The sequence below is a fragment of the Rhopilema esculentum genome, chromosome 20, assembly GCF_057945365.1.
Source record: "Rhopilema esculentum isolate cy_ngs chromosome 20, ASM5794536v1, whole genome shotgun sequence".
Classification (NCBI taxonomy): domain Eukaryota; kingdom Metazoa; phylum Cnidaria; class Scyphozoa; order Rhizostomeae; family Rhizostomatidae; genus Rhopilema; species Rhopilema esculentum.
Genome location: NC_142834.1, coordinates 13,335,311 through 13,363,307, shown reverse-complemented (window position 1 = coordinate 13,363,307; position 27,997 = coordinate 13,335,311). Strand labels below are relative to the sequence as shown.

Genomic DNA, 27,997 nt, shown 5'->3' with positions numbered 1-27,997 from the left:
TAGACAATGGAAGCTCATAATGTAATTGTCTCAAATCCATTGAAAAATATATCAACTCGCAATGATAGAATATACTACATTCACGTGCTTTATTAAAAGACGATAGATAATCTCTTTCCATCACAATTTACTGAAAAACATAGCTCTTGCACACAATATAGGAGACGCCCGTGAAAGCCAGTCGACAGATACAGAACTGGCTTAAACCAAAGTCAATAGAAGGGAGGACTGGTCTGGAAACCTATTGTTCTAACTCTTTGTTTACGATCAACAATTAGCCAATCAATATTCGTTACTCAAACTATTGATTAGCTAATAGCTGATTGTCAGGATTGCTTAAACCACTGACTGTCGCTTGGAAGTGTTTCCCCATATAGCCCTGAGAAAAGTTTTCACAATGGAGCCTTGATATAATTGGAATTTCATAAAGATTAATCATCCCTTAAAAAATTTCTACAAAAAAAATCTATATGACGTCTGGGAAAAATTCAGGGATAAGTTAGATGGGTCCCAACAGCGAAGAAAATGCAATAACATGTTAAGAATAGTGTTTGCAAGTTATCTGTATTCTGTACCACATTGCAAAACGACCATACAACAGCATTAACTACCTCACAGGGAAACTGTTTGGAACTGAAAATTAGCATCAAAGCAAAACTCGAAAAGCTACTGTTTTAATTCTGAGCAAAGGTAAGATCTTTTTTAAATTACACACATTTCTTAGAGTTCTACTTAAAACGATTCTTACAAAGCGAGTTAAATAAAGATGGTTAAAATTATTACTGCTTATAAAAGCTGTTATCTTTAGCTGGATTTAAGAGCAGCTCCGCCTCATTCTATAAACGTAACCGCACGCAGGTATTAAGAATCCGGAGAAAGGTGCACCAGAGATTAAAAATACCATCTACTTGGTATGTTAAAAGTTCTTGATTTTAAGTATACAATTTATTGATGAAAAGTTTGACACTATAAAACCGCAAGGACGAAAAACTAGTCATTCGACGAACTAGTTACCTCATGTATGCATGCACAACGAGCTAAAATTCCTAGCGCGCATGCTCTTCGAATGCATACGAGAGATGACTCAGTTTGTGTCCTCAACAAGTACTACTTTGCTGAGATCTCTCCTTCGCCAGATTCCTAATACCCAACTAGTTGCAAGCCCCGTATAGTAGCTAGAACATGCTAATGACAGTCAGCTCAATGGGGAGCGCGAACCACGACACAAGCTAGATTACTATGACGATTACAATCACACCCAAGGCGTTGCTTGTTGAATACCGAATTCTAAAACTCTCCAAGCTTGTCTTGGATCATAAATTGTTTGGTCCCTACACATTGCCCATATGTAATGGATATTTTCAATGTTGTCCTGAAATAAAAAGAGAAAAACAAATGAGAAATCCAAACTGAAAACAAAAAGATCAGTATCCATCTAAAAGCTCTTGATATAGCTGGAGAAACGGGGCAAATGTAGGCATGAGGCTGTTTCATAAGGATACAACTGCAAAGACAGTACTCATCGGCAAGGGTTAAACACAACTAGGCCTCTCCACCCAGCTGTATAAGTGGATATCTGGTTCACAGTTATAGTCCAGTGGTTGGAGGGGGGTATTGTCACCCGAGCGCAGAATTTACAGCACCAACTTTTTCTAATGTAGTTTTTGGAGAAAATTACGAATTTGCATGTTGATCAAGTGTTTGAAGGGGCGTTTTGGAGAAATTTTTTTTGGGGTTTGACTGTCTAGGCCCTGGACTATTATGACCGCTATTTGTGGCTACATCCTTCTTCAAGCTTTAAAACATAGTAACCATATGGTGTTGTGTTAAGTCGGTATAATAGCTTTTGGCACAATAACAGACAATAAACAACCTTTTTATAAAAGCTAGAACCTAGGGAAAAGTGCCAACTTCAGCCTGAATATTTCGTCTTATTTTCAACACCAGAGGCCTATGAATTGAATTGAACTGAATTGAATTCAATTCGAATTGGACCTTGCTCCATATCTTTCAATCTCATGATTGTATGAGCATTTCCAGCTTCGGTGTATGGGCATTGAAAGGCGTCAAGAAAAGATGCAGAGTTCAAAATATGAAATATTTCTAGCAGGAGAATGCAGAGTTCACAAAATGCCTGAAACTTCCTCCGGATGAGCGTTGCTCTATTTGACTTTCTGAAAAATTATCCTTGCATCTTTCAAATAAAAGTCTCTTAGAAATTGAATTTTAAGTAAAGTCATCTACAGTTCAGAATTTACGCTTTGTCAGGAAAAAAGAAATGGTCAAGCACAACGTTAAATGTCTCTCTCTATTTATACCCTTGTAAAATGAAGTATTTGCAGTGCATCGTTGGATAATCTTCCTTCGGCTGACAGCCGTGGAACTGTAATGTGTTTTGGTTCTGCGAAAATGTAGAAATTTGCTGAAAGTCTAGTTGTAAGCCTTGAAATCTGGCAATCTTCCAAGGATAGCGGATAGGTTTTGAGATAACGGAAATAAAGGACTTTACATACGGAACCTTTTTTATATCTGCTCTTTGTCAATGATTACCTAATATCAACATGAAAAGGTTGGAAGGGGAAAAGGTTGGAAGGGGAAAAGGTTATTGTTTTAAAGGCCTTAGAGAGAATGAAGCCGAAGGATGTTCACCTCATTTCCTTCTATTATATTTCCCCTTGTATCTTTAACAACCATCGTTTGTTGTGCCACGAATGTCATTATTAATACAGGTCCTTGTTCCATTATTTTTGCAACAGCAAGCTGTAAAGAACATAGAGGACAAGAGTATTAACTAAAAGAGCAGTAAAATCAGCTGCAAGTTGGTTCATAAAGGTTATAGGTAGTGGGATGTAATATAGAAGAATCCCGTTATAACGTTCTCGGTTATTACGTACTTTCGGATATAGCGTACTGGTGTGCTTGGTCCCTGCAAAAGGTGTGCTTGGTTTTAGTCAATTTTTACTTACCCTCGTTACAACGTACTTCGGATATAAGGTACTTAATACGCTGGTCCCTTAAAGTACGTTATAACCGGATTTTACTGTATAGAGATGTGAAATACAGGGAAATAAAGAATAACTTCAAAGATAGAATTTAGCAATAATTGATTCATCTCTAGTTTATCAAAACTGTTCACTTTTTGTTTAAAATTTTATTCAAGTTCTTGTCCATTCTGTTTGCAAAAGCCACCAAAAACTACCAACCAATAATAAGTTCTACACCATTTAGAAATAAATATTTGAAGGAGTTAATGAGTCGTATTTAATCATCTAAACAAAGAACTCGAAGTAGTAAAATGTCTTAATAATGGTTGCAAAATTTATTAAACACCATGGATTTTTCTCTCAACTGAAAATGAAGGCTACTGTATAAGCGGTTATTTTGCTTGAGTCTCGCGCATTTTGCTTGAGTCTCGCGAATTTTGCTTGAGTTTTGCGAATTTTTCTTGAGTCTCGCGCATTTTGCTTAAGTCTCGAGCATTTTGCTTGAATCTCGCAAATTTTGCTTGAGTCTCGCGCATTTTGCTTGAGTCTCGCGAATTTTGCTTGAGTCTCGCGCATTTTGCTTGAGTCTCGCGAATTTTGCTTTAATCTCGCATTTGCAGATGCAAGAAAAATTAAAAGTATAACAATGAGTAACCAGGCATAACAACACGGCTTTTAGGAAACACAAACTTAACAGGTATGTAAAGGGATAATACTCACGTCTAGGTCTCTTATGTCTAAAATTTTTGAATCTATAACTTTTCCTATCGATTTATTATGCTTGATTTGTTCTGATAATATGTTGAATGCCTAGAAGAAAAATAAAAGTAAAGCAATTGAAAACAGATCAATAAACAGTCACAACTCACAAAAGATCAATTTAGCATTTAAACAAAAATTAAAATTCCCAGAAGAGAGATAAGTAGCCAATAATCTATAATCTACTTTACTTTCCACACCGTGTCTAGGGGAAAAGAATTTTTGAATTTTTTGAAAGACAGTCAAACAAAGCGAATGGGATTTATTACTTATTATCTTATACTTAAAGAGACACTAACGCAAATTTCGACCCCCGACAATTGCAAAAAGTTTTGGTCATACGAAGTGACTTTCTTCCCCTAAATTGGACCCCCTTTCTGTATTCCAGACAACAATGAGCCTTTTGCGATAGTCTTTGCCGTTCACACAACAAACTAGAACGACGAAAAATGTTTTTGGTGATGCCAATTCTTTTTGCGTTGATGCCTCTTTAAGTAATAACTATACACTTGAACAGAAGAGAACAAATAATGAAACGAGCTCAAATATGCTCGGTTACCCAATACGCTAAATAGTTATTTACAAAACCGGCAAAATTGATAAAATATAAAAAAAAATTATCAAAGACTCTTTTCGTGGTAAAAAATTATAAAGTGGCTTTGAAAAAAGGAGACACTCTTGTGTTGACAGAAGGAGTTCGTTTCACCTTGGGACTCCATTGGTAACATTTTCAATAGGCAAACGGCACCGATTGGGCAATCTCAACAGACACGTGCTTGCGTTTTCTGATCGGCCTATCTCGATCCACAACTGGGTATATATATTTCCTAGCGTAGAGTTTTTGATCTTCCGACGTTTTATACTCTGAAGAGTGTCAGACGAAAAGCTTTTGTATATTTCTAAATGAATTCTTTTTACAAAAATTATCAATCAACGACAGTATTTTCCTTCCGGCTTCTTCTAACCTCGTTGCATGTGAACTGCCTCTTTTGCAAAAAATTGGGATGAGAAAGCAAGATAAGAGAGGACACAAGAAGACCCCATTTTCCCTTCGCTTTCCCTTAAGTCTATTTTACCAAGAGTAAATCAATCTTACCCCTTCGTGACACCAATCTTTAAGAATTTCTACATCGCCTCTTATGAATGCCTTAAAAAAAAAGTATAAAATGTATAGATATTTTAAGTTAATTCTTCACCAAAGTCCTTCTTTACATTCTATTTGGACTGTAGAAATGCTCCTGTAGTAAGATCCCCCGGTAAATATCTCCATACCAATAATGTTTAGTGGCAATAAAGCCGATCCCTATTCACAATGCCCGCCAAAAGTGTTGAAACAGTCCAATCATCTTTCCTACTAAACGTCTCCCCTCCCCCCATGTATAATGTTGGATTCCGACTGGAAAATTACAACAAATGTATGTTGGAACGAAAATTGTGTAACCCATGTTTAGCGACATGTTCATCTTCCTTCACAATATTGTTTAAGGGGAAAGGGGGTTCCGTCTGCTTGGAATAGGGAAATTAACTGAAAAATATGCATTTATTACCAGTGGAATCGCGGCGTTTAAACTAATTTTGGCGGCCATTGTAGCTGATTTAAAAAACTACTGGGTTATGTGTTCTAGAAAACAGCCGTTTGCTTTCAGCTGGTTGCTTTCAGCAATTTGGTACAATCCGATCACCAACCTCACATTACACGGCTTAAGTTTAACTTTGAGCTGTTAGAAACTTTCAGTTATTCTAGTCCTAATCAAGAACAGGACTTATCAGATCGATGTTGTAAGACTGATGCAGTGGCAGTGCCAGCCACTAGGGTTTAAGGAGGGGGGGGGGGGTTGGGGTTGGGGTTTGGGTTAGCCAAAATTAAAAATCTTTAGTTCACGCCCTTTTAACTGTGAGAAAACGCCCTTTTACCAGCGGGGAATGGCAATTTAACAAATAGCGAAGTCCATTTTGTTAACTTTAGGCTTCGTAAAGGCATTTTCACCATCATAAAATTACATCACAAAAGATACTTTGCAAAAAATGGTACCACTCCCCGACGTTTTTGCATCGAAAAAATCGATCCTGTCAAAAACTGGAAGATCCCCTTCCCGTGGCGCCATCATTAAGAGTACTGTAAAGGGTTACCTTCCTGTGGCGTGTTTAGCAAACACAATTGGCTTACCTCTAGTACGGTGGGTATAATTTCTCGTTCGCACTCTAGGAGAAACTTATCTTTGTTAAAGCGTGGGTCAATTTTCGCTATTTCTGCCATGGTAGCCGCCATTTCAGAAGTTGAGAACACATCCTCTAGAAGATAGAAAGGCAGCTATGTTGAATTTCGAAAAAGGAAAACCCTAAACAGTAAAACACGGGAAAAAATTCATCATGTGATTAAGATAAATGTCGTGTCTATTTTCGTAAAGCTTTTAGGAAAATCTCAACCTGTAAATCGGCGTTTAAACACTCCAAATGATCTTCAGAAAAACTTAGGGTATACCCTATTGAAGTCCATTGGCCTATACGCAAATCCTTTAGGATTTTGAATTTTGCAATTTGAAATTCACCCATACAAAGGCCCATGGGCCATAATTTTGAGCTTTTGTATGTGGCCGAAGAGACAACAAGAGGGGAAATGGTTTGGATGTTCCATGCAAATACGGTCTAAGATACATATCCAAATACATATCTTAAAAGAACAGAAAAAATTATGTGATCTTTAATTGAAAATACTTTATTCTGAAGAATCTCATCCTAAAATGATAAGTCTCTTGCTTGAAGGCCCAGTGAACCTTTACCCGGGTATAAGCCCATGGGCCTTTGTACAGAGTAGGTTAAAAAGGTACTGCAGCGTCGGTTGTTAAATGTTCGTCAGAGCATGTAAGCAAGAGTGGAGGATCATAAGTTTCGCTCTCTGTCCTATTGGCTAATCTTAATAAACACCATAATATATAGAACGCCCTTTTGCGTGCAAAATATCCTTCTTTTCGTTAGCCATACGGAAATTCTCCAAAAGCAGAACTTTCAGCTTTAAATGGGTTCTAGCGTCAGGAAAAAGGAAGCAAGAAAAGGGAAGGAATAGATGTTCTAAAAATCATGTTTTCTTCCTCTGAGTTTAAGTAAAGGTAGCCAATACTTACTGAAAATGTCCGTCACTTTGTCCGTGACAACTCTTGTTGCTCTGATAACAATGTTGTCACTCTCGTCATACTTCATCTTAAGAGAGAACAAGCCTAGCAAAGAAAAGTGCATACAGTGAAATAGAATGCATACAGTGAAGACAAATGCATATAGGAAAGCAAAATGCATGAAAATCTTCAGTTCACCAAAAGCATGTACAGCTCCGCCTCTACAACAGTAATTTTCATTAAATTTGGATACCAATACTTCCGCAAGATCAATTGTTGTTACGATTTATGCATGATGACTTGAGGAAGTCTCGAAAGCAGTGTACAGCTGAGGGATATGGAACCGCCCGAAAGAAAGGAATAGCTTTAATATTTCACCCGGAGCACTCAACTTCTGACTGAGTTTCTATAAATTTCTATATCCTCATTTCTATATTCCTATAAATTCCTTATTTCTCATGTCTTGAAAAGTCTCTTCAAAGACAGCTCGTTCAGATTATGAAAACACTGGTATTCTAGGAACAAAGTTACAACACAAGACCACGCGGCAAAGGAGGAACATTCAAAAATGAGAAACATTAAAAAAGGAGGAACATTCAAAAATAGGAGGAGCATTCAATTTGTTTTATGGCAAATAAGGGGGGGGGGTGTTATATAGTAATGGAGGCGCTCATGGGGCAAGTAATGCTTTTATTTCTCAACCCGGTCTTTTTTAACCCAAGATATTGGTGTTTGACATTGGGTACTTATATATATTCAATGATGGATGGTACTCTTGATAAATCGCCGAAGAAGATAGATGATGAAAAATTTTGGCACTGACCATTTTAACACAAATCGTTATCAATATGAGTAGAAGACTAAGAAAACAATTGGATGGGGCCTTCTTGCAGTCCCTGAATAGGAACACATCTCAGTTTTTTCTCAAAGGCCCTAGGTGCTTCTATTACGCCACTGACTACGAGGCACTTTAAAGAAGGAATATACAATACAATGTACGAATACGGTACGAATACGATGAAGAAATAAAAAATGGAAAGAAAATAAATAAGGAAGAAAGGGAACGGGTTTCGGGGAAGGGTAAAGCGAGCTTTCGCGTTTACAAATTGTTCTGTCATTCGAAATTTCGTGTCAACCGAACACGTTTGGAGGCTCAAACCGCTTAGAATATATGACAAGAATTTGATTGCCTGGTGATATGGACGAAAGAAACAGAAAGCAATTTACCATTTACAACTGGATTGTTATCCTTGAAATCTTTCCATTGCTGTGACCATTTTGATTCAGCGTGGAGTACCATGCCGGTTGCATCCCTAACAAGAAAGGAAATAACTATGACATTGCAATTATCATAATAAGATAGGGTTTGCATTGCAAATCATTAGAGGGCTTCTCTAGCCTTTTGTCAAAATTACATGATTCATTTTTACTGACTTAAAAGTTTCTGCTGTATGTAGTATGATAAAACTGTATCCATTGCAAAATAAAATCGCTTCAGAAGCGCTTATTTGAAGAGATGACAACCAAACACAATTTCAGGACAGAAATTAAACTATTCTTCTAAAGGCAGATTTGTGATTAAAGACTCATTGCTAACAATGAGCCATTGCGCTGCGCAAGTATCCCATAATGCATTTTTAGACAGTCTGAAATCAACTTTGGTTAATCCGTAGAAGTTTACTGCCATTGTTTGGATCGTCGCCACGCTCGCAAAGGCCCATTGTTAGCAATGAGTCTTTAAAGGAAACTCCTTCTTTTCCGAAACGAATTTTTTTGTTAGGCTACTTCGAACTATGTTACAATTGTCAATGAAAGAATCATACGCGTTGGCTTCATATTCCTTGTCTTTTGACTTCTCTGATTCACTTTCTTCTACTGTTCGACGCCTTAGTACCTCTGAAGTAAAAAAAAAGAAATCGTTGAACCCTACGAAAAATAGGTAGAACAGGATTGCAATTGCCAACAGAAGAAAAGCAAGGGATTGGAAGTTGTAGCCTGCAATCCTTTTCGTTCCGAAACTCTCCTCGCTGTGACACATGGCACAAAACAGTATTACACTTGAAAAAGGTGATACTAGACTCAACATCTCCGGCTCCATTCATCAGTGAAGTTCCTGCTCATTCGTTTTTTCTTCCACGTTTACATAAAAAAGTGGAAAAAAAATTTACGACATGGATAGAAAGACTTTTTGTTCAATATTTCTCAGAGTATGAAATGTCGGAGTGACCGTTCGATTGGTTCATTGTTCTGACCAATGGATGCCTTCAATTGGGTGAAAAGGACGCATTCCTTTTATCTTCACAGCAGGGCCCACTCCACGAAGTTTAACATGAGGGGAGGGGCAAGGACTAAAGTGGGAGGGGAGGGGGAGGGGGTTCAAGGCCTCTTTCACCTTTATTGCAGTTTTGAAATCATCTGCTTCGCAAAAAAGAGGGGGGGGGGGGCTTGACCACCGATCCCCCGATGGCGTGGGCCCTGCACAGTATTTTGTTTATAAGTTAATCACTTTGGACAAACAAGTTCAATGAAAATCAGTCTAAAAAGAATAAAATCAAGATAATGCAAGATACAAACCAGGTCTTGAGTAGGGCTTAGATTGGTCAACAATATCTTCTAAGAGCTCCTTCTCAACAACTTTGTAGGCCTGTTGAAGCAGGGAGGAAAGCAAAACCTTTGGTCAAATTACTTCAGTATACTTTGAGCTATTAATAATGTACCCAGTGTATATTACGATAATCATTGCGGGGCAGACAACGAAGGTGACAAAGTCACTAACTACTAAAAAGAATTCTTAGACCAAATTAGTAGCGCTAAAAAATTCCATGATATACCCGACAATCTCTCGCGGAACACTATTTTACCGCAGAAATTGGTTTAAAATCACAAGCTAACACCGACGCCCTTCAAACTATGAGGTAACCGCTGGTTAAGAACCTGGAAACTAGCTTCCCAGAAAATTCTTAGAGTTGTCAGAAAAATCTGTAAAATACAACAAAACTACTAAAAAAAATCTAAGAGAAATTATATCAAGTGGTATGTCGTCCTTGAAATGTTCAATTACTAAAATTGCATGTGAAATGCCATCTAAATTAAAATTCCAACAAGTACTTTGTATCTAACTTTTGTCAAACTGTTTGACGTAATTTTTTCTTGGGCAAAAAAAATTTTCTTTTTGCGGCCATGCCACTTGAAAGGAACAAGATACCTTCGATACGGTCTTGAAAGCTTCAGTTTTGCCAATCTCTTCACTTTGTTGTGATATCTTTGAAGCGGCATCCTTTGCTGTTTTCCCAACCTATTGAAGAAATCAGAGGTGCGAAACGAATGAAGATAACACCAATCAGACATCGAATGGTTGCATGCTTTTTAAAACAAATGGTTGCTGGTGATTCATAATAAAGTTTAAATGAAAGTTGACTAAAATAAAAGAAAATTTAAAATTTGCTTTCAAACATCTTTTGTAAATTACCTCTTCTGAAAATTCCTGCGTTTTCTTGAATATATCAGACTGCTTGGCATCATCATATATCTGAAAAAGGAAGGTTTAAGTGGCAATTTTGACACAAATCAATTTATCATATTGTTTAACAACAACGTCACATGCAATGCATCATAACCAAATATAAGTATAAAAAAAGGAGAATAGAGATTTCAAGATTTAGGGCTAAAACAAGGTAAGAGAACAAAGACTACTGGATAAATATGAAGAAATTGATGCAGTTTGGCAAAAATTCAGCTTCAGGATAACAATATGACTACACAAGATTCAAAAATATATATACCTTTCCAACAGATGATGATAAATTTTCAGAGGATGACTTCACTGTTTTGGACACTTGATCAGAGTAGCTCTGGACATTTTTCTGGAATAAACAACAGTTGTTGAGACTCAATTTGCTTCTTACTGGGTAAAGTGCTGTACAAATAAGTATTTCGGTGAAGCATCTTTATTCAAAAGTACAGGATTAAAAAACAAACACAACAAATAAAATGTTTTACGTGATTTTGATGGCATCTGCCTATGCCTTGGTTGTACCACTTTTTCAAGGAAAAGGAGTAAACAGAATTGCAGTAACATCTTTATGTTATCCTGGTTGTGTTTTGACAAGCACTACTAACTTGTAAAAATGCACGAAACAAATTCAGAGGGTGTTTTTTGTACATTTTTTATCGCTTTATGTAGAATAAACCTAAATCTTAATTCTTATGTCAATAAACAACAATTTTGAGCAACTTAAACAATTTGAGATATTATAAATACCTCCAGGTCTATTATTAGATCAAATAATTACAATCAAGGAAATTTTGATACTAATAAATCATTTGACACAAAGTTTTGAATCAAAAATTATTTTTAATTGTCACAAAAGCAAGCTAAAACTATGAATTGAAGGAGTACACAAAATATGAAAAATGAATTAAAAGCATATTTGAAACATTTTGAAATCTTAACCAACAGTAGAAGAAATTGTGCAAGACTTTCTTTAAAAATCTGCTGGTTGCCGATCAAGGTCAATAATACTTTTATTGTATTTTACTAGATAAAAATATCGGCTACCTTTACTTTTCCCATGAATGACATTCTTTCCTTTGCGAGTTTAACCGCTTCTGTTTCCTCATATTTTTTTGCTTCTTGCTGAAACTGCTTTATGTTGTCCTGATAAAAAAATACTTCATCTAATAATTTTCTTAAGCAAAACAAAACAAACTATAAAAGTATGTTATAAAAGTATAATAAAAGTTTCATAGATCTTTTTACAAAGGAAGCATTCACGAATGAAAAACTAAATTTCTGTTGAAAATATAATTTTTGACAGGCTTTTAGCTTAATACAATGATGGGTGCAGAACTCTGTGCACACATTGAAATTTATAAATCATACAATAGAGTTCTAAAGTGTGACGTCATCAAAAATCTATTTTTAGAATCTTTGAATTTTAACCACATATCGTAAAAGATCACCATGAAATACTTTTAAATACGCAAAATTGGCCAAATCTGTCTTAAATCGATTGAGATATGGCTAATGAAAGATTTGAAGTTTGCTAATGAACCACTGTTATTTTGGCTCTGTTCATAAAGTTATGAACAGTGACCAAAATACAGAGGTTTGATGGGGAAAGAGCCAATACATATGTGGCCATATCTCTGCCAATTCGCGACACAATTGACTGATTTTGCACATTTAGAGGAACTTCATGATGCTCTTTCAGGTTATGGGATCCAAATTAAAAAATTCTAAAAATAGATTTTCCTGACATCATCACTTTAGAACTCTATTAAAAGTGCATTAGACAGATAACAATATATTTTTTACAAATGACAATATATATACAAATGACATAAATGACAGCATTATAAATTGTTTACAATATTATAAATTGTAACAATAAATTGTTTACCTGCAAGGCTTTGTCTCTTCGAAGCCCCTCCTGCAAGTTTTCCAGAAATTTTTTGAGCAACCCTGGCTTCTGGGGTGGCTTCTGATAATTCCTCACCTAAACAAAAGATGACAGTTGTTAATTATGTAAACAAAAGTCTGATGATAAAAAAGAAATACTTAGAAAATCTAGAATAACAAAAATATCAAAATGGATAAAACATCCATGATTTTCAATACAGTACCAAGGAGAGTGTCAAGAAAACATATCTTGGGTCTATATAATCAAGAAAGGGTTTAAAAACTACTTATAAATCCTATTGAAACATATCTTGAGGGTTTAAGAAAAAAAACAATACGAAAACAGTAGATATGGAAGATAGAGACAAAAATCACGGAGAAGAAAATCATGAAGAAGTAAATAATGGTGAAGAAAATAATGGCAGAAAGTGCCATAAAAACTCTATTAAGCCCCGAAGCAGGTAGTTATTAGTCTAACAACAGTTTTTTTCCCAAAGCTATAGGCTTGTTGTGGCCGTCACTGTTTATTTTCATACACCCTGATTTGAATTTGTGCTCAAGGCTTGCTTTTGTGCTTATTGAAATTCTTTCGCCTTCAATCTCCTTTAGAAAATGTCAACAATAGCCCTTGCTAACATCCCTGTTAATAGGATTGGGTTTCTAATAGCGGGAATCACCATTTCCCTTGTTTTTTACTCTGTGAATGTGGCGTATCGTCAAAGAAAACAGGGCATTAGGCCTTGTACTTACTGGCACGTTATTAGCCTCCTCGGTCTAATAACGCATTCAGGGATATCAGCTGCTTACTTCATGAAACAAATTGCAAACAAAATAACTATCACAATTCAAACTGGTCCTGTGCACTGAGTTGTTTCTCAAGTTTTTTCCCGTAATTTCAGCAGGTAAAAGTCTAACGCATGAATAACTTTCTCGCTTATAAAGGATGGCCTACCTAAAGACTTCTCTTCTCTAATAAAGATTGTTACAGTGTTTCCATGGATTTGCAGGGAATAAAAAAAAAGAACTTATTTTTGTTGCCCGGGTCTTGCGATGGGAGACTTTCAGAAGGTAAAGTTATCAAGTCTTTCTAAAAGTATTATTTAGAGCTTTATTATATCCAGAATGGTCTGTTCTTTCTGTCCTCTATGGCCCCATTATTAGAAAGTCATTTTTAATAATGCAGTAGCCGGAAATGTTGCTGGGGCTGCATTGATAAAACCCATGAGGCATTGGAGGTCAGCCGTGCCCTTATAACGCATCGCAGACCAGATTGTGTCAAAGTCTATAACAACGACATGATTCAGATAATTGGCAGAGCCGGGTCGTCTTTTTATCTAGCAGCTCTGAAATTGATCTACATGCAAACCAAAAAACCGCTATTGTGTAGGCAGAAGGAGTTTGTTTCTTCTCTTGGACTCCAGTGGTAATTTTCCCATAGGCAGGCAGTACTGATTGGACAACTATACTGGTCATGTGCTCCTATTTTTCTGATTCGCCTATTTAGATCCACAACTTGATATATATATATTTTCCATATTGTTCTATTGAAACCTTATTCTCACGTTTTATACTCTGAGAAGTGTCAGATGAAAAAGCTCTTAGTGTGTTGTAAAATGTTTGCTTTTTTCAAAGTCATTTTCAAATTTTGTACCGCCAAAAAATTGTTCAATCATGTTATAAAGTAACATACCTGCTCTTGGACTGGTGTTTGAACTGAGAGAGATAGACTACCATTCTTTGAAAGAGTATGGAAAAGATGATTTTCTCTAAGTGTTGTCCTGGTAACATGCAAACACTGAGTGGCAGGTTTAAGAAATATTGCCCTTGCAGATGATAATCTTGACACCTTTGCAAAAAATAAATAACAAAAAGTTAGCATTTAAGATATACACATAAGAATCTAAATGTCATCATCAATGTTGTTTATAACAATAAGGGAAATAACTAATAAGATATAAACAGCCTGTGACGATAAGCAGCTGAACTTCTTTCAAAAATTTTAAAGGGAACTAGGGACTAACTAAAACACTTGTTACATAATTGGATTTTGAGTTCTTCATCTTGACAATCTAGAAGCTAGAAATAATGTACATAAGTTCTTACAAACTGTTATTGTCATTGTGAGGAGCATGGTGGCAAAGTATGGCCTATGGTAGCATAATGGAAGAAAAAGTTGTTAGAAAAGCACAAATAAGCACCAAAATCTTTAATTCAGTTCAGTTCAGTTCATTTCATTTTAAATTCACCTACATAATAAATCTTTAACAAGATAATAAAAGACAAGCTTACACAAAGAAGCCTACACTTTATGTGAGTAAAACCCAGAAAACAAAATAAGATATGGTTGAATTTCTTTCATAGCTCATTGCTATATGCCAAGCATAATAAATCATGAATGTAAGCAGTTTTTAATAAACAGGGGTGTGATTGAGACACCCAATGTGCTGCAGATTCTATTTTAAATAGTTGATACCAAAGAATGTGAAAAACTATCAACAGTAGAATATAACATTAAGTTACAAACATCTTGAGGAATGGAATGCTGTGATGTTACGATTTGGGAAACTAATAGGGATTGGCAATCTAAGAGGAACTTTATAAAAGTCTTAAAGGCATTGATCAATAAAGACCAATAATTTGGATCTCTGTTCAATCACATTCAATTATTGATGCAGGCAAATTCGGATACCTTTTACAACCTATGTCGAAATCACCTCAGTAAATTTTAAAATTTTAATGTTGTAGTTGACTGGGCAGACATTTGTATGACCCAAAAGGGTTGTTAAATGTAAATGTAATGATGATGATGATGACATCACACTAAAATCCTGAACAAAACTGTTGAGACAAAATGCAATTTTTGTAATTTTCTACTTTACCTTGCCCATGTAAATTAAAATCCCCCCATTTCCCCACAAAGCAATGTTGGATTTTTATTTCTATCATTTTCGCTTCAAAATCACGCATTCAACATTGAATTCGGTAAGGGGGGAAAAGCTATTTTTCGAAGGAAAGAGAAAACATGAAGTTTTCTTGAAAATTCTCAACTATTTTTGTCCGAGATTATAGATTATATATATAGTCATCTGAAAAATCTGGAAATTCTCTGACTGGCCCATAAACAAGAATGACTTAATCCAGATTTTTTTTTCTATCCATGCCTTATATAGTGAATAGGATTAAAAAATGTTTTAGCAGTCTATCAAGGGTGAAAGAGTTAAGGTATGAGGTTGGAATCTTAGTCCTGTTGGGTGTATATATGGAAAATTCCTGGACAGACCATAAAAAACAAAGAGGTTATGCAGCTAGATACTATTCATGTCTTTAAAAAGGAAAGGACAGAAAAACATTAAGATAATTGGAAAGTATAAAGGAAAGAGTAGTAGAGGAAGATCAAGGCTTATAATAAGCAACTTATCTAAATGGACAGAGGTATTAGGGTCGTAATCAACAAGAGTGGCAGAGCATGGGAAATATGGAAGTCCATGATCTCATTTTGGGACATGATAGCGTCAATGGCAGATGCTTGTGTCACACTAACACCAAGGCAAATTACATAACTCCACGCTGAGATTTTCGGGATTGGCTACAACTACAACGAATGCACCCCCTTATTGCATCATAATAGAAAAGCCTAAAGAAAGCCATCTTGTACATAAAGCAAGCCCTCGCATAGGCTTCCTAGCTATAAATCAACGATAATAAATGATGCAAAAACAGAGATTGTAAACAAAAACTAACACGTTTCCCAAGCAGGAGTATACAGAAGATGAAGGCTAGCCTGAAAGGCCGGGCAACAATTCGGGCGCTTCTCTATCAATGACTTTTAATGCAATATAAATCCTTGGCGAGTAAAACAAGTTTATAACACCTTCATTAAGTTCCTTGTGAACGCTTATAACCTGTATTCAAGCAAAACTAAGGAAGTTAAAGACCTGGGGCAAAATATATGCAACTTACCTGCGCCATCTTTGGTTGCAACATGCAGCGCACTTGGAACATGGAAAAGAGGCTCTAAAAAATTAAGAAAGATGACACACTTTGGAGAAAATTAGGCAGTGACACAATGACACCAGTGCCGTAGCTACCTTTGTTCTTGGGGAATTAGAGCCCTCCAAAAATCATAAAACTTTTTGTTTCTAATGGACAGTAACTTTTGTTCCAATTGATCAAATAAAATGGTAGGGGGGGCGGGGTGGCCATGACCCCCAATTTTTGCGAAGCAAATAGTTTAAAAGCTGCAGTAAAAGAGGTAGGAAGCCGTGGCCCCCAACTTTTTTAAGTCTTGGCCCCCCCTTTCAAATTCGTTGCGCAGTCCCTGAATTTTATCCTTTCAAAACCACTTCATTACAAAACAACAAACGTATGGAAGCATGATTATGTTACGCGATTGCACATTAATAGGAAACTTTCAAGATCGTAATTGGTTGCTACTCATTACAATTCAAAGATATTTCCCATATCCCGGCGCTGTTCTTTCAAAACTTTTTAACTCTGAAAAGCGTGACTTCTCGATAGAATTTGGAAAAACTAAGCGTATTTACGAAATCAGTGCAAGCCCCATGACGTAACAAAATTCGTTTTGAAAGTTCCTTATTGAGTTGTTACTATGATCCTTCCCAAATTTTCGTGGAACAAACACCATGGTACTTGATACTGATTAAAAGGCACTGCGGAGCATTGAGAAAAGTTGGGGTCTATAAATAGTGGGGGTGGGGTGGGGCTAAAACCGAATAAAAAAGGCTTGACTGGTGATTCATTGGTACTTTGTTCGCATTTTTGGCAAAAAGTGGGGGATATAGCCAGGGACGGATTTAGCGGGGGGTGTAGGGGGTGCGACACCCCCCAATAGTTCTGTGTCCTTCGGTAAATTTTGTTTCATTCGGTAAAAATCATTTGTTGTTAGTCAGTAGTAATGAAGTGGCGCCAAGATTTTCCTTTATTTATTTTTTATCAGTATTTATCTTATCTCCTTATAAATAGCGTAGCGGGGGGATACTCTCAAATGTATTTTAAGCTAATCTCAAGAGCTTCGTCTCAAAAATTCTCAGTAATTAGAGCCTCGATAGTCAGTAATTTCCCCTCATTTTGGGGTTTGTATAGAAAAGTCTTTCAAGTTTTTGAGAAATTCCTGATAAAATAGAAACTAAGATGCTAAAGCAGTCCAATCTTTAAAAAAAAGTGGATTCTGAAATGCTTGTTGTGGAATTTGCTCTGAGGAAAACGGACTTGGTTGAAAACTTTTGAAAACTGTTAATTTTTTTAAATATTTGATTACAACTTTGGAAAATCACTTTTTACACATAGAGATTCTTCGCCTTACACAATTTGGTGTTTTCCCAAATTCTTAGGGGTGTGATCAGCAAAAATATTTATTCTTTGGCCTACCAATCTTCCAAGCCTGGCTACGCCAAAGTTAAAACCAAATTTAAAAAATGGGCGTTTCCATCATTTACCAATGACCTGAAGGGTGTGGCACCAAAAATAATGCCTAACATCCGCCCAATCATTGTTGCTTAAATCCGCCCCTGCAAGTCGTACTCGAAGTTTAAAGGTTACATAAACAAAATAGAGAATAATGTTGATCCTCCAAATCACATTATTGTTAATATGCACTTGTATTTTACATGCAAAGACCTTGAATGTTGTTATCATGGAAAACCAGTTGAAATTCAAATACCAAATGTTTGCCAGAGCAGAGGATGTGCAAGCCACTTGCCTGCCCCCATCCCTTTTTACTCGTATCTGAACTCAAGTCCAATCGGCTTCAAATATTTCTCAATTGCCTCATTCATTCGCTTGTTCATCTCATCGTCAAAATAATTCTTCCAGTCTCCAACTTCTCCTTTTCGAATAAAATTCCCTTTTGTGTTTAGCAAACTTTTTCCCCGTAAACTCTCCATGTTTACAGCTTTGTTTTGTTTCATTTTTTTGAAGCTCAAATGGTCAACTAGAATCTGCACTTGGCCGTCTGTCATTTCTTTCTCTAGAAATCTTGCCACTCGTCTAACATTGCCAGCCAAATCAGCTTTCATTTCTTCGTAAAACAAAATACACATATTAGGGTGGTTTCTTCTTTGCCATGCCTCAGCCACATAGTCAAAGTATGGACCGTAGTAGATCAAATTCTCCATGAACAGGTTAAAGAAAGCCTTAAACTCACCAACGAAATTTACGTGCTTCATTAACTTTTGATGATGATAAAATGATACCACAGTGTCTTTAGGGTTTCGCAAACACAGAACCACTTTGCTCTTGTCTAACAGATCGTCAGGAAAAAGGCAGAATGCAAGGTGAGACTTTAAGATTCGTGGCGAAGCCATATTTTCGATGGCCGAGATATGATCATCATCAAGAAAATGGAAAAGAACAGGTTTTTCCAAAAATGGAACTCTCTCCATTAAATCGACGGACTTGGCCTTTCCGATGTCACAGTCATTCTGGACGCACCATACAAGCTCCTGTGTCCAGGTTGTCCCATTCTTTGGAAAAGCAAAAACATAAATATCATCTTTGCGTACATCCCAGCATTTGATTCTGTCTTTAACCTTTTCGTAAGCTGCAGGAGGGAAGTAATTCCCTGGTATTGTTTTGATCAATTTACTGCCTAAGTTCATAAAAGTGTTGGGATACACTTGCTTGATTCTCTCGGTGTCCTCTTCTGAAAGTGGCACTGTACCAATGGCTGCCATAATTTCAGCAGATGCTTGAGTATAAAGACCTTTGATAATACTTTTCTCTCGCTGAAATAACTAGGTTCTAAAATTGGTCTTACACAACACAACAAAACAGATGACAGCGAAGCAGATATTAACTATCCTTGTTGGGGAGATGAGCGAGCAAAAATCGTCAAATAAGTGAGGGAACCCTCCGTACTAGAGTCAGAGAGCATACGTAATAATAACTTCGTTTCGTGCGCATGCTCTTCGACTCCATGACGGAGGGCTGCCTCACTTATTGAAAAACTTTCTCTTGCTCGTCTCTCCAACAATTGCAAATCAATCCTTAGGATTCAAAAAGCATAATCTCAACAATGCAAACTGCACAAAAGTTAGGTATTCTGTGGCTGTGTAAAAAAATGCTGGTACTCTTAAGATGCTGTTGTAGACAATTATAAATACGCTGCTTCACTGATAATTCTTCAATAAGAGAGTTACCGCATCGACCCACTTAAACATATATTTTTCCAAAGACAAAAGTTAGAGATAGGAATCATTCTTGTCAGCACCAATTGTTTGAAAACTTCGCTTGGTATCATTATGATGCCAAGTAAGTTATATAACTATCCTTGAGCATAATAATTCAATTAATAAATAATTCCTTTCTAATAATCATAGATATATATCTATAAATACGATTATCTCCTAAAGAGTGAGTTATTCACGAAACAGGCTTGTAAAGATGAATCATGTGGTCTTATTTTCTTCAAATCTATGGTATATTACGCTCTACGTGCTAACGTATTGAGCACTGTGCTACGGAAGTATCAAAAGACAAATTTCTATATATATACATATGTCTATATATGTGGAAAATTACCTTTATGCTCTGTAAGAAACGGGCTAAAGATTAAATCATTTTCTAATTGTCCTTTTTCGCAAGTTATTTCTTATTTATAACATTCTGTGATCATTGATGAATACTTTTTGTGAAAACCCAAGCCAAGCTATCAATTTTTCTCCTCCATTGAGCAGTTGCTAGTCAATTCTATCAACACCAAATCCTACCAAGAGTGATTAGATGCCCATGGTAAGTACAAAGATGTTCTGGACGTATCAGCATTGCCCTCGGAACTTCCAATTCTTCGCGAAATGTTTCCGAATGAAAAAATTTCTACTTTCGCAGAGAATAAAGGAGAAGGTAACGGCAGAATTAACGAAATCAGAACGAAGTCTCATTGAAAAGGTAATTAAGATGCTGAAACTAGATTTTGTTGGTGCAGCTACATGCGCAACTGTTAAGATGTGAAGGAGATAAAACAACACAAGGGTTCGAGCAAAACAGAACGATAACTTAATATTAACTTCAAAGGTCTACACACAGAGCTGTAATACTGTAATCTGACAAGCTATATAAACATTGGTCACATGTAATAAAGCTCCTGCGCATAGTCTATTAGCGATCCTTTTCGTTGGCACGTGGATTGAAAACATGGCTTCAATCTACAATGCCGCAAGAGCACTTCAATGCTTTAGCAGTATTGTCGAAATCGATGCTGCTAATGAGTTTGTCTACCTAAAGCCAAACATTGTCATATAAAGTATCTCAATAAAGATCTTATCATTCAAAGTGATAAACTGTCTCGTCATTTCCTAATCATTTACTTTTAACCTTTAAAACTGCTAATCATCTTGCCCCTTAGGACCAACCATGGTTAGCCTGGAATAATGGGCTGGTTATCAGGCTAACCATGGTGGGCTTCCGAAATAAACTTAGCAGCTTCACGAAAACGGCCCCCTCATTTTCAAAATCTTAGCGTGGGCATTGAGGGTCATGTCCCCCTGGCCCTCTGGACTCCCTGGCCTCCCGGTAGTGTGGACCCTGTAAACGAGATGACCCTGTAGGTATCCCAGGTTAAGCAGGCTTTTTCGAAATACGCAGCTTGTCTCTTTATGATCACATAAAACCAATTCATCTCATCGATTCAACCAATCAGCACAAATCCGATAATTAACATCTTATCCATAAAATCGCATGAAACCGAATTCGTGCGCCCACTTTATAAAACAGTTGATGGAAAGACGAACAGCTATTTTTCAAGAAGTTTTACATTGGTGCCCAGTGTGAGTAGCGCCCAAGAAAGAGATCGACGCAAATCGAATCTAGCAAGCAGGCTCTACAAACACCTGCAACCAACAGACGGCCAGGTGATCTGCATCAACTACCAAAGGGTTGGGCACATGGTTTGTCTTGTAAAAGGTGCCCAGTAAAGCGTCCTTGGGAGGAAAAAGCTCCAATGGCCTATGGACGCAATGAGCCTGGTTTTGGGAGCCAAAAATGGAGTGAAAAAGAGCAACTACAGCCAAACAAGCTGCTAATGTTTTAAACGCCGCTCTCCGTTGTTTTGAAACATGTTTGTTATATAGTTTGGAGAACACTACATTCAACAACGTAGTTTGATCGTGTTCTTATTCTAATTCCAATTCAATACACTGTAACATTATGCCAACGGATAAATCGACACACCTAGACTGACAAACAAGCACAGTGAACCAAAAAAAATCAATTCTTAATAATACACACAGAGACAATGAAAAATAACATAATCAGCATAACAATTAATTTATTCACATAATGTCAGTAGCCCAGGTGCTGCTCACTCCACCAAGTCCGTATATTACCAGGTCAGCAAAGTGTAAACTTTCGTTTGACTTAACGGAAATGATGTCAGTTGATAATCAAGCCATTATTTAGATACAATATGAAGTGCATACCCTAGATTTAACTAAAATTGGGTAGTCACTGTTTTTTGCCTCCCATTGTATTGTTAAAATAGTATTGTAAAGTAGTTTTTGGTAGAGTTATCTGTAAATTGTATTGTGAAGTTTTACTAAGTAAAGAAACAAATCTTTTGAAAAAGAAAACGTTTTTAAATATGTTACTAATGCTTTTAGTCTGACATTCTTCAGAGTATAAAATGCCAGAACATAGGTCAAAATACTACGCTAGGATAAAATGTTCCACGTTGTTGATCGAAATAGGCCAATCGGAAACGCGAGCACATGGTTGTGAAGTAGTTTCTGATTGACCTATTTTGATCCACAACTTGGTATGTATATTTCCTTGCTTAGGGTTTTCGATCTACGTTCAGACGTTTTATACTCCGAAAAATGTCAGAAGAAAAATGTGACTGCACTTGCTACATGTTTCTCCATCTGAAAAATAAAGAAAGGGAAAAGAAGAAAAAATGGTAGGGAAGAAAGGGAAAAAATCTGAATAAATATTTTCTATATTTTTCAGATTACTAAATGGATAGAAAGAGATTTGTAGCAAGTCCAAAGTATTACATAAAATGTTTGCTTTTTCAAAGCCATTTTTGAATTCTTACCACGACAAGATTGTTTGCAAAAATATCAGTTTCACATCAATCCAGCCCAATCGTAACTCGGCTATCACTGGATGTCCAGGTGTACCCTGTGTCCCAGACCCCTAACTGAAAGTAGAGGACTGGAGCACAGTATAATCCAGGTGCCGCAGCCGTTCCTTTTACTATGATGACATCTTAAAAAATTACACGAGTTATATATATGCACAAAGTAAACTACGAATAGCCATTAAATGAAGTCGTAATTTATTTTTTACTAGTTGCCTATAATTTTCGTGATACGTATAAGCAAACCATTATTTTCAGTAAATTTAATCCCTTGGTTTCAGAAATATTTGTAGTGTTTTGTTGATTTTTCAGAGCTTTGACTTCATTTGTCGCTTAACAAGTCTTTTCCATTTTGAGTTTTGATAGAAATTTGGACAATCCAATGTATTCATTCATGGGAGCCACACCTTCTGCAAAGCGAATCAGTGTACCTTCTTTTTTAGCGTGCTATTTTTAGGCCTGCCACCTTTAGTTTAAGTTTCAGTAGGGATGAGGCTTCCTAACACCTCAGATATTCTTTCATTTTAAACTTAGTAATTCTTAGGAATCTGAGGTTAGTTCTCTTATTGAATTTAACTTTGTTTTCTACGAGAAGGTCTCTTGCGCAAAATTAATGAAATCCAAATAAGGCAGCATAGCCTTTTTGAAGACAAATCTTTATAAGAACGTTTTCCTTTGCTTGCATTTTTGTTCAATACTTAATTTCCCAGGCGGGTAAATATATCAGCTCAAATGACATTCTTGAATTGCTGAATAACACGAAGGTCAAAAAACTTCAAAATCGAGGCAAAGCAACCTAAATTACGACCATCAGCCTTTGAATTCCACGTGCTTGAAAACTGCAGAACCGCCAATTTGATGACGTCATGCAAACTTTAAATAGCAATAACTCGTTATCTGCAGGTCTGATCCTATTACTCTTATTACAATGTCAAACAAGATGGATGGAGCAACTTTGCAAAAGAGAGAATTAAAAATTTTGATGACAGGGGAAAATGAGGTCATCGATCACGTCATTTCTATTGTGTTACAAAAATGTATCCAAGGCTTAAAATATTCAGCAAGGTTGAAAGTACCGAAATCAAGAGCAAAAACTAAGGTTACGCACTTTGCTCGATTGTTGTTAAAAATTCCCTGTCTATATCGTTGCTGTGTCATGAGAACAGAGCATACGAGACAATAAGGGGTTTCCTATGATCAATTACGTAATAGACGAAATAGATACATTTGCATAACAGTGGGCCTAAGCGGTTTTTTATAAGGCAAAATTTTCTAAGGAAAACTCTTAACTGACTTATAAAATACAAGCTTAAAAACAAAATATAGCTTGGCGTTGAATGTATACAAGTTAATTTGTTAAACATTTTGATTAAGCCTCGTTTTGGGAAAGAAACCTTGTGGGTAAAAAATCGTTGAAGAAGAGAGTGGGAAATAAGTTGTTTTATCAGGATTGTGAATATTGTGAGTTTGTGTATTGGGACAAATCGGTACATAGTGACGACCCTGCCAGGACTACCAGGTGGTGAAATTCGGTCCTTTTGGTGATAATTTATTTCTATATTCGTGAGCATTTACCCACAATAAAACTTTTAACTCCTCTATAAGGTTAAGGCCCATAATATGTAAATTCATAAATTTTGACCTCAGAGTGTAGAGTTAACTTACCAAGCGGGATGTTTAAGGCAAAGTTAGGTGCTCCGGAGCAGGTTGAGGGGCCCGGGGAAGAAATAGAGGTACCCAATAATGACGAGAGGGAAAAAGAAAAGGAAATGGCAAAGATGAAATTTTATGGTGAGCAAGTAAATGATCTTATTGAAGAGAATGATATGCTAGAAATTAAAATGGCAAACCAGAGAATGAAAGACATCCATACCCAGCTGCTAGCTCTAATTACACAAGTACAGGAAGCCAAAATAAGTAATGGTGAAAGTAGCAGGGGTGTGAGACAAAAGAAGAAAACCATCAAAGAGAGCTTTATGCCATGGGTTAATGAGAAAGAAAGACTAACAAAGGTATTAAAAGAGCAACAAGAACAAGTTAGAAAAGAAAAGGGAAGAGAAATGTACAAGGGAAAACAGAGGAAACTTGAAGCAGAACAAAAAAGGATGAATGAAGTTCACAAAATGCAAACTAAGTTTCAAGAGTAGCTGGAACAGTTTCATCTTCAAACGTTATCAACCGAAAACAGAGTTGTTTGAAGATGAAGATGGAACAGCGAAAACGAAGTCATGGGAGAGCGGAGTCATTTGAAAACGAATTGTTTGAATGAGAGAATCGAAAACGGAGTCATTTAAAAACGAAAGCTAGAAAAGCTAGAAAACAAAGATACTAGTTAGAAAGGAAAAAGTGGGAAGACAAATTAAAAGCAGACTGGGAACTAGTAGAGAAAAGGTTAGAGGCAGGCAAACACCAACAGATTGATCAGGCAAAGCTTCCAAAATTGAAAATTACACCCTTTAATGGGACTGCAATTGATTGGGTGAGATTTGAGAACATGTTTACTACTCAGGTACACAACAAAGAGATGGCAGATGAAGTAAAGTTTGGGTATTTATTAGAAATGGTGTGTTCCAAAGTGAGAGAGAAGATTTCAAACCTAAAGCCAGGTACAATAGGATACAAAACAGTTTGGGATAGATTAATTAGAGAGTATGGACAAACACAGACAGTGGTGAGTGCACATGTCAGTGAAATGATCAATTTACATACGGTGAGAGAGACAAACAAGAAATTTTTTTTGAAAAGCTTAGCAAATATTATGATGCCCTACAAATACTAGAAAGCGAAACCAGCAGCGGTGGGCTCACGATGACAGCTATAAATAAGTTACCCCATGTCAAGCCAGATATTGTCCGCACAGATAATGACTGGAAGAAGTGGGACCTTATAAGGAACCTTGAAAAGTGGCTGAAAAGACACAAGCTAGAAGAATCAGCAGAAAGAAACATAGATAGGTCAAGAAGAGAAAAGCACTGGTTTCTAAATGGAGAAGAAAAATCAACTACAGGCACATTCAGGAAAGAGCCGAGCTGCATTTTCTCCAAAGAAAACAATTGGGGAGATGAATGCCACAACAATGAGAGCTTAGAAAAGAGAAAGAAGTTTTTTGTTAAAAGGAGGTTGTGTTTCAATTGTCGAAACTCAGGACATAGGGAAAGCAAATGTAACAGTAGAGGATGCCTGAAATGTAAAGCAAGACACCATACAAGCCTTTGTGATCAGATCAATCTCACAGGTTACACAAGAAACAACCATAAGTTAGATGAGAAGACATTACCAGCTATTGTTCCAACAAAGATTCAAGGACAAACATTCTGGGCACTTTTAAATACAGGAGCTGGCAGAGATTTCATTTCAAAAGATGCAGTAAATATTAGAATTCCACACGGAGAGTGTCTTGAAAGATAAACTACGGTTGAACGAACATAACAAAACAACTTATATGATCAGAATATAATACTAGGCCACATTACGTATTCAGCGTAAGAAACGTGTTCACAGCATGACTAAGCAAGGCTTAACTTAAAGTGTCAATCAATGATACTATGAGTCAAAACATGATAATATCAAATGTCTTGTCCCTCCCACTTGACAAATGTATATTGGTATATTAAGCCAAACAAGATAAGTACCATAGCGAATAATGAACAGTCCTTTCATTATGGTTTATCAGTTTATTCAACAGTCTATTCCCATCGTTGAACGCAATTTTTGAAATCTTTCTTTCGCAAGTCCTTTAGTCAAAATATCAGCCGTTTGTTGTTCTATAGGACAATATTCAAGCATGATATTGTTCTTTTCAATTGCTTCTCTGATATAATGATATCTTATATCAATGTGTTTTGTTTTTGCATGGTTCTTTGTGTTCTTTGAGAGTGCTATAGCTCCTTGATTGTCTTCATAGACTGTGGTTGGTTTTTGTTGTGCAAAACCAATGCTTTCAAGCAATCTCCTCAGCCAGACTGCCTCTTGTGTAGAAGAGCATAAAGCTATGTACTCTGCCTCAGTTGATGATAAGGCAATAACTGGTTGTTTCTTTTTTTTCCATGAAACAATTCCACCACACAATTTGAATAAATAGCCTGATGTTGACTTTCTTGTTGACAAATCACCACCCCAATCAGCATCAGAATAGCCAAGTAAGCTTGAATTCATTTCACTGAAGGATTCAAACTTAAGACCACAGTTAACAGTCCCTTTTATATAGCGAAATATACGCTTTATTCCTTGCCAATGCTTTTTGCTTGGGTGTGACATAAATTGTGAAAGAACTCCCACTGCCGCCGCTATATCTGATCGAGTGGCAGTTGCTGCATATGTTAAACAGCCAATTGACATTTGGTACCTTTGATCGTCAAATGGGGTCTCATTTTCTAGTAGTTTCACAAACTTCCTACCTGGCTTTGATGGAGTTGATACCTGCTTTCAGTTCTCCATATCAAACTTCTTCAAAATACTTTCCAAATATTTTGACTGTTTTATCATGAGTGTCTTAGCTGCTCTGTTTCTGTAAATAGACATTTCCAGTTTGTAGTGTAATTCTCCTTGGTCTACCATATCAAATTTTTGACTTAGCAGCTTCTTTTCTGCATTTATCACGGCATTGCTGTATGACACAATGAGAATATTATCTACATATAGAGCAATAATGACAAAGTTGTCCATCAGCTTTCTTCTCAGAATTTATGTAGAGACAGGAATCAGCAGTGCTACACTTGTATCAATTATCCTTTAGAAATGAATCAATGGCAGTATTCCAGCACCGTGCTGCCTGCTTTAGACCATAGATTCCTTTATTTAACCTGCATACATCATTTGTTTTATCAGCACTAACCCTCAGGCTGCTTCATGTAGATTTCACTGTCCAAATTACCCTGAAGAAATGCTGTTTTTACATCCATTTGATGCTGTATTTTTAAATTGTTCTTGTTTGCCAATGGAAATAATGAGCGTATTGAAGAGTATAGAATGACAGGTGAAAATACCTATTGGTAATCAATCCATTCAGCTTGTGAGTACCCTTGAGCTACTAAGCGAGACTTAAAGCGGTCAACAGAGCCATCTGCATTCTTCTTAACTTTGAATACCCACTTGCTCCCAACAATATTCTTTCCTTTTGGAATTGGAACTAAGTCCCATGTTTTGTTTTTGATTAATGATGAGTATTCTGCATCATTAGCTTCTTTCCATTCACTAGCATGTTCTCCAGTCCATGCATCCTGGATCTTTCTTGGCTCATCAATTTCGTCTGCTATAATATCAGCACTAAAACAGTTTTCATTTTCTTCATTGACTTGCTCAGCCAGCTTAGCAAAAGAACGTGTTCTTGCACCTTGCAAGTTTCCAACTTCTCTAATAAAGTTCTCTTCATAGGTTGCTCCCACTGGTAAGATATTGTGGTTGACTTCATGATTCACTTCTTCTATAACATTTCCATAAACGCCTGGATTAGTTTATCATCAAACTCAATACATATATGATCAGATTTTGATAAGACAGTTGTATCAAAGTCATGAAACTCTCTCTCTGAGAAGATAACATCACAACTGCGAATGAAATATTTAGCTTGAATATCATAAAGCTTATACCCCTTTGTTCCAATTGGGGAGCCAACGAATATGGCTTGTTTTGATTTAGCAGCAAATTTATG

General features: G+C 36.5%; 2 protein-coding genes and 1 pseudogene across 2 annotated transcripts; all 3 read right to left on the bottom strand.

Moving 5' to 3' along the window:
* Positions 1 to 7: 7 nt before the first annotated feature.
* Positions 8 to 16,283, bottom strand: LOC135687021 (mitochondrial import inner membrane translocase subunit TIM44). Its single transcript, XM_065203449.2, has 16 exons — positions 16,215 to 16,283; positions 13,945 to 14,100; positions 12,256 to 12,351; positions 11,412 to 11,510; positions 10,636 to 10,716; positions 10,323 to 10,382; positions 10,059 to 10,148; positions 9,428 to 9,497; positions 8,677 to 8,749; positions 8,081 to 8,166; positions 6,866 to 6,958; positions 5,911 to 6,035; positions 4,840 to 4,890; positions 3,705 to 3,794; positions 2,650 to 2,760; positions 8 to 1,372 (listed from the first exon to the last, which is right to left on the bottom strand). Exons 1-16 carry the CDS (start codon positions 16,254 to 16,256, stop codon positions 1,253 to 1,255), a joined length of 1,443 nt encoding a protein of 480 aa, XP_065059521.2. The 5' UTR covers positions 16,257 to 16,283; the 3' UTR covers positions 8 to 1,252.
* A 1,706-nt stretch (positions 16,284 to 17,989) lies between these two features.
* LOC135687540 (sulfotransferase 1C4-like) lies at positions 17,990 to 18,946 on the bottom strand. The gene has a single exon (XM_065204122.2). The coding sequence runs from the start codon at positions 18,944 to 18,946 to the stop codon at positions 17,990 to 17,992; it is 957 nt and encodes a 318-aa protein (XP_065060194.1).
* Positions 18,947 to 26,025: 7,079 nt separating this feature from the next.
* LOC135687761 (uncharacterized) lies at positions 26,026 to 26,685 on the bottom strand (annotated as a pseudogene).
* Between the last annotated feature and the right edge of the window lie 1,312 nt (positions 26,686 to 27,997).